Source organism: Salvelinus fontinalis, chromosome 4 (assembly GCF_029448725.1).
Source record: "Salvelinus fontinalis isolate EN_2023a chromosome 4, ASM2944872v1, whole genome shotgun sequence".
Taxonomy (NCBI): domain Eukaryota; kingdom Metazoa; phylum Chordata; class Actinopteri; order Salmoniformes; family Salmonidae; genus Salvelinus; species Salvelinus fontinalis.
This window is the reverse complement of record NC_074668.1, coordinates 51,619,526-51,634,194: the sequence shown is the minus strand read 5'-3', so window position 1 is coordinate 51,634,194 and position 14,669 is coordinate 51,619,526. Positions and strand designations below refer to the sequence as shown.

At 39.4% G+C, this 14,669-nt stretch overlaps 1 protein-coding gene across 2 annotated transcripts in view; it reads left to right on the top strand.

The window, feature by feature from the left end:
• LOC129853976 (far upstream element-binding protein 3-like) overlaps nt 1-13,331 on the top strand; it is a 91,932-nt gene extending 78,601 nt beyond the window's left edge. For both annotated transcript variants that reach the window (XM_055920550.1, XM_055920549.1), the window contains exons 13-18: nt 4,765-4,925; nt 6,077-6,147; nt 6,244-6,329; nt 10,283-10,351; nt 10,705-10,826; nt 11,751-13,331. In XM_055920550.1, the coding sequence (XP_055776525.1) occupies nt 4,765-4,925; nt 6,077-6,147; nt 6,244-6,329; nt 10,283-10,351; nt 10,705-10,826; nt 11,751-11,759 (518 nt within the window). In that variant the 3' untranslated portion in view covers nt 11,760-13,331. The remainder of the gene's footprint in view (nt 1-4,764; nt 4,926-6,076; nt 6,148-6,243; nt 6,330-10,282; nt 10,352-10,704; nt 10,827-11,750) is intronic.
• Nucleotides 13,332-14,669: the final 1,338 nt, after the last annotated feature.

The following is a 14,669-nucleotide window of genomic DNA, read 5'->3' as shown; positions in this document are numbered from 1 at the left end:
GAAATAAAAGCTTAAATAAATCATTCGCTCTACTATTATTCTGACATTTCACGTTATTAAAATTATGTGGTGATCCTAACTCATTTTTACAAGGATTAAATGTCAGGAATTGTGAAAAACAGAGTTTAAATGTATTTGGCTAAGATGTATGTAAACTTCCGACTTCAACTGTATATGTATATATATATTCAATTGCCACCTTGTAAGTACTTCCTATGTTAATAATAAGAAAATATTATTGACTTGGGAAGTACTTACAATGTGGCAATTTAATTCACTTGTTAACCTCTCTTGGGTACGTGAGACGTTAGCGTCCCACCTCTTCAACAGCCAGTGAAACTGCTGGGTGCCAAATTCAAATACTGAAATACTCATTATAAAAATTCAGAAAACAAAACATATTTTACATAGGTTTAACCTGTCTAGGATCAGCGTGCTGCTAGCGGCACACCCCCCCCCCCCCCCCCCCCCACTGAAAAACCAGTGCCGCGAAATTCAAAAAAAATATTTTTTTTAAATATTTAACTTTCACACATTAAAGTCCAATACAGCTAATGAAAGACACAGATCTTGTGAATCCAGTCAACATGTCCGATTTTTAAAATGTTTTACAGGGAAGACACAATATGTAAAGATGTACATCTATTACCTAAAAACACATTAGCATAATCCACCATCTTTTATTTGTCCACCAACACCAGTAGCCATCACCAATTCGGCTAAACTAAGATATTTATAGCCCCTAACCAACAAAAAAACTCATCAGATGACAGTCTGATAACATATTTATGGTATGGGATAGGTTTTGTTAGAAAAAAGTGCATATTTCAGGTAGATGGCATAGGTTACAATTGCACCCACCGTCACAAATGGACTAGAAAAACTACATTGAGCAACGTGTTTACCTACTTACTAATCATCAAACATTTCGTAAAAATACACAGCATACGCGAATCGAAAGACACAGATCCTGTGAATACAGACAATATTTCAGATTTTCTAAGTGTCTTACAGCGAAAACACAATAAATCGTTATATTAGCATAGCACATAGCACATAGCAGCCCAGCATTGATTCTAGCCAAAGTGGGCGATAACGTCAACATCGCCAAAAATATATTAATTTTTTCACTAACCTTCTCAGAATTCTTCAGATGACACTCCTGTAACATCATATTACACAATCCATATAGAGTTTGATCGAAAATGTTTATATTTAGCCACCAAAATCATGGTTAGACAATGTGAAATGTAGCTCAGCTGGTCAGAAAATGTCCTTGCGCCACTTAGACAGTGATCTACTCTTATACATAAATACTCATAAACGTGACTAAAAAATATAGGGTGGACAGGGATTGATAGACAATTTAATTCTTAATACAATTGCGGAATTACATTTTTTAATTTATCCTTACTTTTCAATACAGTTTGCGCCAAGCGAAGCTACGTCAAAAAACATGGCGTCCTAAGCCACTAAAATGTTTCGACAGAAACACGATTTATCATAATAAAAATGTCCTACTTTGAGCTGTTCTTCCATCAGTATCTTGGGCAAAGGATCCTTTCTTGGGAGTAATCGTCTTTTGGTGGAAAGCTGTCCTCTTGCCATGTGGAAATGCCAACTGCGTTCGGGATGAACTGAAAGCGTGCCCAGCTATTCACAGCGTTTCAGAAATAAATGTCCCAAAATCGCACTAAACGGATATAAATTGCTATAAAACGCTTTAAATTAACTACCTTATGATGTTTTTAACTCCCATAACGAGTAGAAACATGACCCGAGTAATATTACCCCCTTCACTAATGCTTGGAACAGGTGCGGGCCGGTGTCCTCTAGGCGCATGACGCAGCTCCAAAAGAATGACTAGCCTCAGGGTTTTTTCATTTGTAGTGCCTGTGAACGCGCAATCGACCCCATTGAAATCGTCATCACGTAAAGGCATCCAGGGGAAGACGTAAGCAGTGTCTGTATAGTCATAGCAATAACAGTGCCCTTTTAACTGACTCCAGAACAGTGGCCAACATTTCTGAAATCTGACTCCATGTCAGGGAAATTGCTGTAGAATGGGCTCTGTTCCACTTAGAGACAAAATTTCAACTCCTATAGAAACTATAGACTGTTTTCTATCCAATAATAATAATAATATGCATATTGTACGATCAAGGATTTTGTGGGAAGCCGTTTCAAAAATTACCCGATTAGCATAAATAGTCTCAACAGCGCCCCCATCCTCAACAGGTTAAAGATTAACTTCTTGTGAATCCAAACACAGTGTCAGATTTTAAAAATGCTTTACGGCGAAAGCATACCTTACGATTATTTGAGAACATAGCCCAGTAGACAAATCATTACAAACAGTAACCAGCCAAGTAGAAGAGTTACACAAGTCAGAAATAGAGATAAAATGAATCCCTTACCTTTGATGATCTTCATATGGTTGCACTCAGCAGACATTCATTTACTCAATAAATGTCCCTTTTGTTCGATAGAGTCTCTTTATATCCAAAAATCTCTGTTTTGTTTGCGTGTTTTCTTCAGTAATCCACAGGCTCAAAACAGGCAGATAAAAAATCAAAATTGTATCCGTAAAGTTCATAGAAACATGTCAAACAATGTTTATATTCAAACCTCAGGATGTTTTTAGCCTAAATAATTGATAATATTTCAACCGGAGAATAACATTGTCAATTTAAAAGGTAAACAAGAAACGCACTCTCTTGGTCGCACGCATGAAAAAGCTCTGTGACACTTTAGGGTCCACTCATTCAGACTGCTCTTACTTCCTAATTTTTCAGAATACAAGCCTGAAACAATTTCTAAAGACTGTTGACATCTAGTGGAAGGCATAGAAACTGCAATTTGAGTCTTATGTCAATGGATACTGTAATGGCATTGAATAGAAAACTACAAAACCAACAAAAAAAACGACTTCCTGAATGGATTTTTCTCAGGATTTTGCCTGCCAAATCAGTTCTGTTATACTCACAGACACTATTTTAACAGTTTTAACAGTTTAGAGAGTTTTCTATCCAAATCTACCAGTTATATGCATATCATATCTTCTGGGCCCGAGAAGCAGGCAGTCATAACAGAGTTCTGCCTTCCGCTACTTGTGCTACTGAATGCTAGCAGCAGGTATCTGAAATGGTAGGAAATGGATGCAAGTGTTTTGCACAACAATATTGATAGTAGACATACATGATCAGGACCTACCTACACTGTTTACTAAATTCTTCACAAATGCTAGTTTTTCCAACAACTTGATTGACTTTCTAAATGCATTCGAACAACACTGTCTCTAAACCATTCTGAAATTATCGTCCAACCTAATTCCTCTGCACAGATTAAAGCTACATTTTAATACACCCGCGTCTGAACAGGTACGGTTAACACCCGTGGCACACGCAATCATACAGGTCGTACGAAAAGATAATGTGGGTTTGACTGCTACAAACTCTTATTCACATATAAGAGATAGTACTTAGTGGTCCTGCGTCTCCCTCATATAAATTCATCTTAAATCCAAATCCCCCTCTCTGTCTCTGGCAACCTGAACCAGCAGCTTCATTGAGAGGGCCTTATTATCTCCACTAACCATGGCCCACTCCTTGGCACTGAATAGTCAGTGCCTTTATTCCTCTCTCCTTCTGACTGGAGACCTCATAATGGCTTCATTAAAGCAGAAGTTTAATTTGGTTGACAATGGGTTTATGGCCCCGGGGTAGTCTATTGGCAGCGGGAGGAGGACTCTTTTCTCCGTCTTTTTCAGCCCGGGTTCAAGCGGGGTTGACAACGTGTCACCAAAATGTGAACAAACATGTAATTGATGTTCGGACATCAGCGGCCCCTACTCGAGAAGCCAGCCTGCTCTTTTGAGTCGAGGTGGAAGGAACGGGTGGCCGTCCGGGGTCTTTGAGAGGACTTGGCACAGGGGGGAACCGATTTCTGAATGCCTGCCCTGCTCGCTTCAAAAGAGCCACAGACCGCAAAATTCAACAAAAAAAATGAATACAGTTTAATAAAAGAAAAAAATCCTTCCCCAGCCGTAATGATTCTGTTTGGCCTGACGTGTAATTGCTCCCCACATACAGAAGTCGAGTTGCAGACAACACATAGACTGGTGGCACTCATCAGGTGGCACTCACCCTTTATGTCGGGTCAGTGGGATGTGCGATCTATTTTTGTTGCAAATTTTCACAGATGTAAAGGAAAACTGAGACGTGGAGAGGTATACTTTTTTGCTTCCTTTTTTAGTTAATAAGCGTACAACATTCCCTTACACTTCAAATACAAACTCCAAACCTCTCGGCCATTGAGTCATAATATTAGAAATGCACCTTTTTATATGCAGTGTGTATGAATGCAGGTGAAGTACTGGTTGATCATATTATCATCAAAAGATTTAAAGGGATATCCGATATCGTTTTGCACGGCTAATGACTAAATAATTCCAGACTGTGCTATTTGTGTACTTATTTGTGATAATATAGTTGCTCATTAAAAATACTGTTATGTTGAAAAACATCATTTGTCATTTAAAAATAATTTAGTTAAACTGCACGGTTTTGATTTCAAATGGAGAATAATCTTGCGCATCACGATATCTTAACCATATATCATCGAGGTCAAATATTGCCAATTCCCAACATTATCATATCGGCCCAACACTATTGCATCCAAAACATCAAGGGCGATAACAAAGGATGTGTTATTCCCAGCCATCAGTGGTCTTGTGTGGTGTGATGATGTGTGTTGTTTGTCCAGGCGGAGATACCATCAAGAGTATCAACCAGCAGTCTGGAGCCCACGTGGAGCTGCAGAGGAACCCCCCTCCCAACACCGACCCCAATGTTCGCGTCTTCTCCATCAGAGGCACCCCGCAACAGATGGAGGTAGCATGCCAGCTCATTGACGACAAGATCGGAGTAAGTTCCCCCAAGTCAAGTGCCTTTAAGTCCAACGATTAAGTCTCGATAAGTCAACACGACTACCTATTGCTGGCGACTTAAACAGAATTTTTCCACTGCTATGTGTTCGCTACATACTTCAGTCTGAGATGGCCGTCTTTGAAGTTGTTTGTGGAGACATCAAAATGAGGGGTGTTGTACAAAACAAAGTCACCAGCGAATGGATAATCTCTAACAATTCAGACTATCAAAGCCAATGGTGAATTTTCACAATGCCGCTTTACCCACGTATGTTCTTACTCTGGCCCAACCCATCGGTTTCTGGGAACAATCATTGTGGAAGTACTTAGATCCAGACTCATTGCGGAGAAGAAACTAACGTTCGTGGGCGTGGCGTAGCGTTTGGATGAAGCAATGAGTTTTGGTAGCTGAAATTGGGTTTTTATTTTCGTAATGAGGCTTACTTCCCGCTTATGGCCACCGTCTTACAGAGACTGGGCTCTGTTTATCATGCATCCTTGCACTTTATTACAAATGCCAAGACACTCACCCACCATTGCACATTGTACCAAGTGGTAGATTAGACCTCCCTTTATATGCGCAGAAAAATACATTTGTATGTGTTCATCTACAAAGCCATTTTGGGTAAACTCCCTCTTTACCTCTGTAGTCTGGTCTCCTTTACCACCAGCAGTTACCATACCCGGTCTGCTAGGTGGTTGCTACTTAAAGTCCCCAGGACCTTCACAGTATTAAGCATGACTGCCTTCTCTTCTTGTGCACAAGACGCATTGAATAGTCTACAATCCATGCTTCATCTAGATTTGTTAGTGCCACTGAATGAATTTAAAATATTGATGGAGACTCTGTTACAGAGGAGTTTAAATACTGTTTTTAGGCTGGATCATGTTGTATGTTTTAATTATGTAATGTATTGATTGTTGCTGCCTTCTTGGCCTAGTCTCCCTTGAAAAAGGGAGTCTCAATGGTATTTTCCTGGTTAAATAACAAATAAAAGCTAGGCAAGGGTACCTAGGCAAATTGCTTGCAATTTCTATGTTTCATTATTAACTGTTAGTCGACTAAATAAATACCACCATGATTTAAATTAATTTAACTGTCGTTTTTTACTCTAGTTGACAATGTTGAATGTCTCGTTTTTTTCCCAGGGCTCAGGAATAGTGAGCAATGGTAGTTTTGGGTTGAGCCCTTACACTCAAAGCCCTGCAACTCATCAAAAGTAAGTCACAGTTTCTGTTCGTCCCTGTCATTTTTTGTCTACTATATGCATTTTCTTTGTGTTGCTGTCGTTCTGCCTGCTTTCTGTCTTGATCAGTTGTGGCAGTGGAGTCCAGACTTTAATGACAGGGGGATGGGGGACTGGTTATCAAACATGGCAGCCTCAAGGCCAGCAAGACCACAGTAAGTCACCTTAGCGCTACAACTTGTCTTAAGCACATCTCGTAAACATTTGGCAACGTTGTCTTGTATTTTACAATTAATATTAACTCTGCTAACATGGTGGAACCAGGCTGATCTCTATGTTCACCACTGAAACAGAATGGTCAACGCAACGATCAAGCTGGTTGCACTTGGCTAAAACGCTGCAGCAATTACTTTGTATTTATATTTTCTCAGCTTAAACATTGTTTTGAAATAATTTTACACTGTGTTTACTGTGCATTCGGAAGGTATTCAGACCCCTTCCCTTTTTCCACATTTTGTTACAGTACAGCCTTAATCTAAAATAGGTTAAATTAAATAATGTCCTCATCAATCTATACACAATACCCCAAAATGACAGTGAAAACATGTTTTACATTTTTTGTGTAAATTAATTTAAAAAAATAAAAATACCTTATTTACATACAGTTGAAGTCGTAAGTTTACATACAATTAGGTTGGAGTCATTAAAACTCCTTTTTCAACCACTCCATACCGGTTATTTCACTTAGAATTCACTATCACAATTCCACTGGGTCAGAAGTTTACATGCACTAAATTGACTGTTCCCTTAAACAGCTTGGAAAGTTCAAAAAAATTATGTCATGGCTTTAGAAGCTTCTGATAGGCTAATTGGCATCATTTGAGTTAATTGGAGGTGTACCTGTGGATGTATTTCAATGCCTACCTTCAAACTCAGTGCCTCTTTGCTTGACATCATGGGAAAATCAAAAGATATCAGCCAAGACATCAGAAAAACATTGTAGACCTCCACAAGTCTGGTTCGTCCTTGGGAGCAATTTTCAAACGCCTGAAGGTACCACGTTCATCTGTACAAACAGTAGTACGCAAGTATAAACACCATGGGACCACGCAGCCGTCATACCGCTCAGGAAGGAGACGCGTTCTGTCTCCTAGAGTTAAATGTACTTTAATGCGAAAAGTGAAAATCAATCCCAGAACAGCAGCACAGGACCTTGTGAAGAAGCTGGAGGAAACGGGTACAAAAGTATCTGTATCCACAGAACAAGTCCTATATCGACATAACATGAAAGGCCGCTCAGCAAGGAAGAAGCCACTGCTCCAAAACCGCCATAAAAAAGCCAGACAACGGTTTGCAACTGCACATGGGGACAAAGATCGTACGTTTTGGAGAAATGTCCTCTGGTCTGATGAAACAAAATGCAACTGTTTGGCCATAATGACCATCGTTATGTTTGGAGGAAAAAGGGGAGGCTTGCAAGCCGAAGAACACCATCCCAACCATGAAGCACGGGAGTGGCAGCAGCATGTTGTGGGGGTGCTTTTCTGCAGGAGGGACTGGTGCACTTTACAAAATAGATGGCATTATGAGGAAGGAAAATGATGTCTCAAGACATCAGTCAGAAGGTTAAAGCTTGGTCGTAAATGGGTCTTCCAAATGGACAATGACCCCAAGCATACTTCCAAAGTTGTGGCAAAATGGCTTAAGAACCACAAAGTCAAGGTATTGGAGTGGCCATCACAAAGCCATGACCTCAATCCTATAGAAAATGTGTGGGCAGAACTGAAAAAGCGTGCAAGGAGGGGCCAAAATTCACCCAACTTATTGTGGAAAGCTTGTGGAACGCTACCTGACACGTTTGACCCAAGTTAAACAATTTAAAGGCAACGCTACCAAATACTAATTGAGTGTATGTAAACTTCTGACCCACTGGGAATGTGATGAAAGAAATAAAAGCTGAAATAAATCATTCTCTTTACTATTATTCTGACATTTCACATTCTTAAAATAAAGTGGTTATCCTAACTGACCTAAGATAGGGAATTTTTACTATTATTAAATGTCAGGAATTGTGAAAAACTGAGTATAATGTATTTGGCTAAGATGTATGTAAACTTCCGACTTCAACTGTAAGTATTCAGATCCTTTGCTATGAGACTTGAAATTGAGCTGAGGTGCATCCTGTTTCTGTTGACCATCCTTGAGTTGTTTCTACAACTTGATTGGAGTCCACCTATGGTAAATTCAATTGATTGGATATGATTTGAAATGGCATAAACCTGTGTATATAATGTCCCACAGTTGACAGTGCATGTCAGAGCAAAAACCAAGCCATGAGGTTGAAGGAATTGTCCGTAGAGCTCCGAGACAGGATTGTGTCAAGGCACAGATCTGGGGAAGGGTACCAAAAACGTTCTGCAGCATTGAAGGTCCCCAAGAACACCATGGCCTCCTTCTTTCTTAAATGGAAGAAGTTTGGAACCACCAAGACTCTTCCTAGAGCTGGTTGCACGGCCAAACTGAGCAACCGTGGAAGAAGGGCCTTTGTCAGGGAGGTGACCAAGAACCTGAGTTCCTCTGTGGAGATTGGAGAACCTTCCAGAAGGCCAACCATCTCTGTAGCACTCCACCAATCAGGCCTTTATGGTAGAGTGGCCAGACGGAAGCCACTCCTCGAAGGCGCATGACAGCCCGCTTGGAGTTTGCCAAAAGGCACCTAAAGGACTCAGACCATGAGAAACAAGATTCTCTGGTCTGATGAAACCAAGATTGAACTCTTTGGCCTGAATGCCAAGCGTCATGTCTGAAGGAAACCTGGCACTATCCCTACGGTGAAGCGTGGTGGCAGCATCATGAGGTGGTGATGTTTGTCAGCGGCAAGGACTGGGAAACTAGTCAGGCTCAAGGGAAAGATTAACTGAGAAAAGTACAGAGAGACCCTTGATGAAAACCTGCTTTAGAGGGCTCAGAATGTCAGACTGGGGTGAAGGTTCACCTTTCAACAGTACAACAACCCTAAGCATACAGCCAGAACAACGCAGGAGTAGCTTCAAGACAAGTCTCTGAATGTCCTTGAGTGGCCCAGCCGGAGCCTGGATTTGAACCTGTTCGAACATCTCTGGAGAGATCTGAAAATAACTGTGCAGCGACGCTCCCCATCCAACCTGACAGAGCTTTAGAGGATCTGCAAAGAAGAATGTGAGAAACTCCCTAAATACAGGTGTGCCAAGCTTGTAGTGTCATACCAAAGAAGGATCGAGGCTGTAATCTGAATACTTATGTAAATGTCATATTTAAGTTTTTTAAATTTGTAATAAATTTGCAAAAATGTCAATACCCTGTTTTTGCTTTGTCATTATGGTGTATTATGTGTAGATTGAGGGGGGAAAACAATTTAATCTGTTTTAGAATAAGGCTGTAACGTAACAATGTGGAAAAAGTCAAGGGGTCTGAATACTTTTTGAATGCACTGTATATGAAATAGACATGTGAAGATGGACTCTGCAACATTTTGCTCATTTCAGTGTCTTACAAATATCTCTCAAATGTAAGTTAAGACTCATAAATGCATACAAGCCGATTGTCAGAGTTCGATGTGTCCAGGATAACGGTGCCCTCTGAGTATTTGCTCATCTCGGGGTGCTCAGTAATCGGTGAAGTAGTTGTGGGAAATTGCTGCTCAAGCATCTAAAAAATCCTAAGTAACAGCGAGTAAACTATAAAAACAGACGTTGCATGCGGCTGAGTGGCATTTGATCATTTCGCCGCCTCTTGCGATATGTATATTGCACGTGTCAATATCACAATTTCGATGTAAATTGGATTAATCGTGCAGTGAACCAGGTGTAGAAGGTACACATTAGCTTTCATCCACTCATCTATTTTACTTCTAAGCCAATTGAAAGGGGTGTCTACCATGGCTTGAACCAATGATGTTGGGGAAACATAAATGTGCAACAAATAACACATAAAGATTGTCAAGAAATTGCCAGAAAGGCTTTTAGTTAGTCAACCGTTTCATTTAAATGTTCCTATTATTCCCAAATCAAATTACTTCTGACAGGTTTGGGCAAAAGGCTGTATCGCAAGAAAAAAAAAGTTAGAGTCCATTTGAAATACACTGGTATTTGTTCTATATTTAATGCAATGTTATTTTATCTGGGTACAGGTCACAATGGATCCCAGGCAGGCCAGATGGACTACTCTACAGCTTGGGAGCAGTATTATAAAAAGCTAGGCAAGTGCTCTGAGACAGTAAAAACCCTGTCATACTCACATGACTTTTCGAACAATTGCAATATTTTTGCCATACATTTAGTGCAACTGCAGCAAAGCTTGAGGTTTGGCGTTTGGAGCAGTATATCTCCAGTAGTAGACATTGCAGATAACGCTGTGTTTGCAGGCCAAAAGACCCAAGCTCAGAGTATTGTCCATGACTACAGCAAAGCATGGGAGGATTATTATAAGAAACAGAGTAGTCTCATTCATTTTGTCAGTTGTCTTTAGACATAATCAAGATTGCAATTTCAATTGTGATAGCGTTATTTGATGCTGTTTTCTCGGAATGTCTATACGCTTGTGCCCCAAAAGGTCAGACATCTCAGCAGCAGAGCTCACTCCCGGAATACAGTGCAGCTATGGCAGAATATTACAGGCAGCAGGGAGCGTACCTCTGGCCGGGTGCACAGGCAACCCAGGGCCCAGATCTTCAGGTAATGTACAACACTGCCAAACTTATACTAACACTGTCTCTAAACAGCTCTCTATACAATGGTTTCTTCCACTAATTAGGTCTCCCTCTTTATGACTCTAAACTGCTCTCTGTCTTTAAAAAAGCTCTGTCTCTGAACAGCTCTGTCTCTGCCTCTAAACCACTCTGCCTCTAAACTTACGTCTCTAATCAGCTCTGTTTCTGCTTCTAAACAGCTCTCTCTGAACAGCTCTGTCTCTGCCTTCAAACAGCTCTCTCTGCCTCTTTATAGTGCCTTTCCTTGCCTATGAACAGCTCTGCCGCTAAACAGCACTTTCTCTTTATATAGACTGAGTGTACAAAACATTAAGAACACCATCCTAACATTGAGTTGCACCTACCTACTCCATTTTGCCCTCAGAACAGCCTCAATTCGTTGGGGCATGGACTCTACAAGGTGTCCAAAGCGTTCCACAGGGATGCTGACCCGTGTTGACTACAATGCTTCCCACAGTTGTGTCAAGTTGGCTTGATGTCCTTTGGGTGGTGGACCGGTATTGATACACACGGGAAACTGTTAAGCGTGAAAAACCCAGCAGCATTGAAGTTCTTGACACATACTACCATACCCCATTCAAAGGCACTTAAATCTTTTGTCTTACACATTCACCCTTTGAATGGCACACATACACAATAATAATGTGTCATTGTATCAAGGCTTTAAAATCCTTAATCTTTCTCTTCCCCTTCATCTACACTGATTGATGTGGATTTAACAAGTGACGTCAATAAGGGATCACAGCTGTTCTTAATGTTTTGTACACTCAGTCTATGTTAAAACTATTACTGGCAAGTCTTGAAAAGTTTACATGCATGTGTGTATTGGGATGTGCTCTTGCGTACATGGTAAACTACATAACATTTTCCTTTTTAAAATGTCTTCCAGGAGCATTAGAGTGGACACCCATCTATTTAAGACTTTGGAATCATTGAGACGAAAAGAGAACTATTAACAGTACTATTGACTTTTCTAAAGTATATTTTCAAAACTTTGCGTCGTACCTTTCCTTTTTGTAATGCATTCGCTGTAGAATAACTCAACCTAAAAACTGATATTTTACTTGGCAATTTTGGGATATACTTGTCTTGAGTATACTTTTTTTTTTTTTTTTTATGTATGTATGTGTCTTTGAACAAGATGTCGTATAATCTATTTTGTCTAGTTTTTGCAATACAATGGTATTGGCTTAGCAGTCTTGAGGATTGAGTATAATGACAGTTTTGTTTTTGTGAACGATCATGTTTTAAGCATGCGTTTGCTTTTTGATTTGTGTTTTTACGTAGAACATTTTAAATTTTGAGAGATTGAAATGTAATGTGTGATTGTTGAAAAAAAGTTTTAATTTCTAACTAAATTCCTGGTATGGTATCTGTCATTTCTTATTCAATCATGTTATTCTTCTGTGTCATTGTTTTGTTTTCTGTTCTGGAAGGTGCGATATCTAATTTCGGTTTTGAGACACATATGCTGATAAATGAGTTATTATTCTTACATTAGACATCCTAGTTTTAAGCCTAAGTGTAATAAATGCTTTAAGCCTGTGTTTGATTTAATCTTATGTATGTATCCTCATGTACATGGGTATTTAAGTATATTTGTTGAATAAGGATTGTTAGTGTAATATTCACACGGATGCTCTCCCAATTTGATGTATTCACTGCTTATATGGAAAATGTTGTTTTGAAATTTGGTGTTGCATCTCTCACCAAGTGCAAATATAAACCCAGCATGTCTTCTGTGCTCAAGACTGCTAAGCCGCTTTCATTCTACCTGTTCAAAATATTTGTTTTCGTATGGCAAATGTAACGTGTGATTTATTTATATTTTTGAACTGCCTAGCTCCCACAGTATCCCAACCAGTACACTTTGTTTCTCGCTAACATAATTGTTTTTGTGTAAGAAAGAATGTATGCTATGATTCGTTGAATGATTACTCCCTACAATTTTTTCTGATGACAAGACATACTTTAACCTATGATTTTTGTGTACATTTTTCTCATATGCACAGATAACCTTGTATTTAAAAGTCAAGTCATTTGTTTGTTTCTAGGGCAGTTGATACCATTTGGGCTATTGTAATGCACATTCCTGTTTTTAGATGTTTGCTGCCTTTTCAATGGCAAATTAGTTTAACTGTGGAGTTACCCAAAGAGCCATATCACTGGACTAACAAGTTAATCTTTCTGTAGCATACAGTTTGATTTAGATACCTTAAGTATAAAGTTTTATATGCCATAAACATGAGTAGAGACAATATATATTCTCACTTGTTTATTTCTATGCTTTCTTAGTTGTTTGACTCAGTAATTTGCCACAATTGCTTTTGTGAAAATATAGAATCTTTATTTTTGTACAGTTAAAAAGTTTATCTGTATAATGATTTGTCAATCTCCCTAACAGTTTTCTTTGTTGCTGTATACCGTGCTTCAATTAAATCTACTCTCTCAAGATTGAGTATGAATTTAATCTGATTATATTTGATTTTTTTCCAGGAATAGAAGGACAAATGATGATTGCATGTGGACAGCAAATGTAAAAACTAGTTTTCTGCCAGAAAAAAATACCATAAATCTAATGTCTTTTCTGGTCTGTCATTCTTAATTTAGTCCATTAGTGAAATACATGCCCCCATCCCCTCACTTATGCAGTAAAACACATTAGCAAACAAAGTTGTAGAAGTCTGTCGACTTGCGGCCTAATCCTTTATGACTGTTGCCATCAAGCCCTAGCCCCAGATGGTCATGTGTTTCGAAAAGAGAAAGGCTTTGTCCCAAATGGCATCTTATTCCTTACATAGTGCACAACTCTTTTTTCAAAAGTAGTGCACTATATAGGAAATAGGGTGCCATTTGGGATGCAGACGATGACGTCAACCCCTTAAAGTCTTCCAGTAATTACACATCAGATGACCTCTGCTTTAAATTGATGATCAGAATGGGAGTGCTAAATGGGCATTTTAAAAGTTGGGAGACAGGAAGCCAAGCGGATCCACTACATGGGATGTCGGCATGGGAATTACTGGCACGGCTCTACTGCACTTGCACTGCGCTAATAGACAGTGGTTCCCATGCCAAAAGCACATTTGTCATCAATAACAAATGAGTAATTATTCCATAATGACCTCAAGGTGTCCCCTAATTGAGTAGTGTGTAGGCAAGGGTTGGCAGAAGTAATAAAAGCTGCTGTATTAGCAAAGGAAACATATTCTTAAGTGGAATTGTAAATAAAGATGAGCCTGCATTTATTTTGTGTGCCCCTGAGGTAGCTGACCCTAGATTAAAGATTTAACTGTTGCTGGAGGAGAGCCATTTAGTCTTTAGTGTTTTTGTCATAGTGTTCAGAGTGGAACTCGACCTAAAGAAGATAAAATACACTCGGAAGTTTACATACACTTTAGCCAAATAAATTTCAACTCAGGTTTTCACAATTCCTGACATTTAATTCATGTAAAAAAATTCTGTTTTAGGTCAGTTAGGATCACCACTTTATTTTAAGAATGTGAAATGTCAGAAGAATAGTAGAGAGAATGATTTATTTCAGCTTTAATTTCTTTCATCACATTCCTAGTGGGTCAGAAGTTTACATACACTCAATTAGTATTTGGTAGCATTGCCTTCAAATTGTTTAACTTGGGTTAAACGTTTCGGGTAGCCTTCCACAAGCGTCCCACAATAAGTTCAGTGAATTTTGGCCCATTCCTCCTGACACAGCTGGTGTAACTGAGTCAGGTTTGTAGGCCTCCTTGCTCGCACACGCTTTTTCAGTTCTGCCCACACATTTTCTACAGGGTTGAGGTCAGGGCTT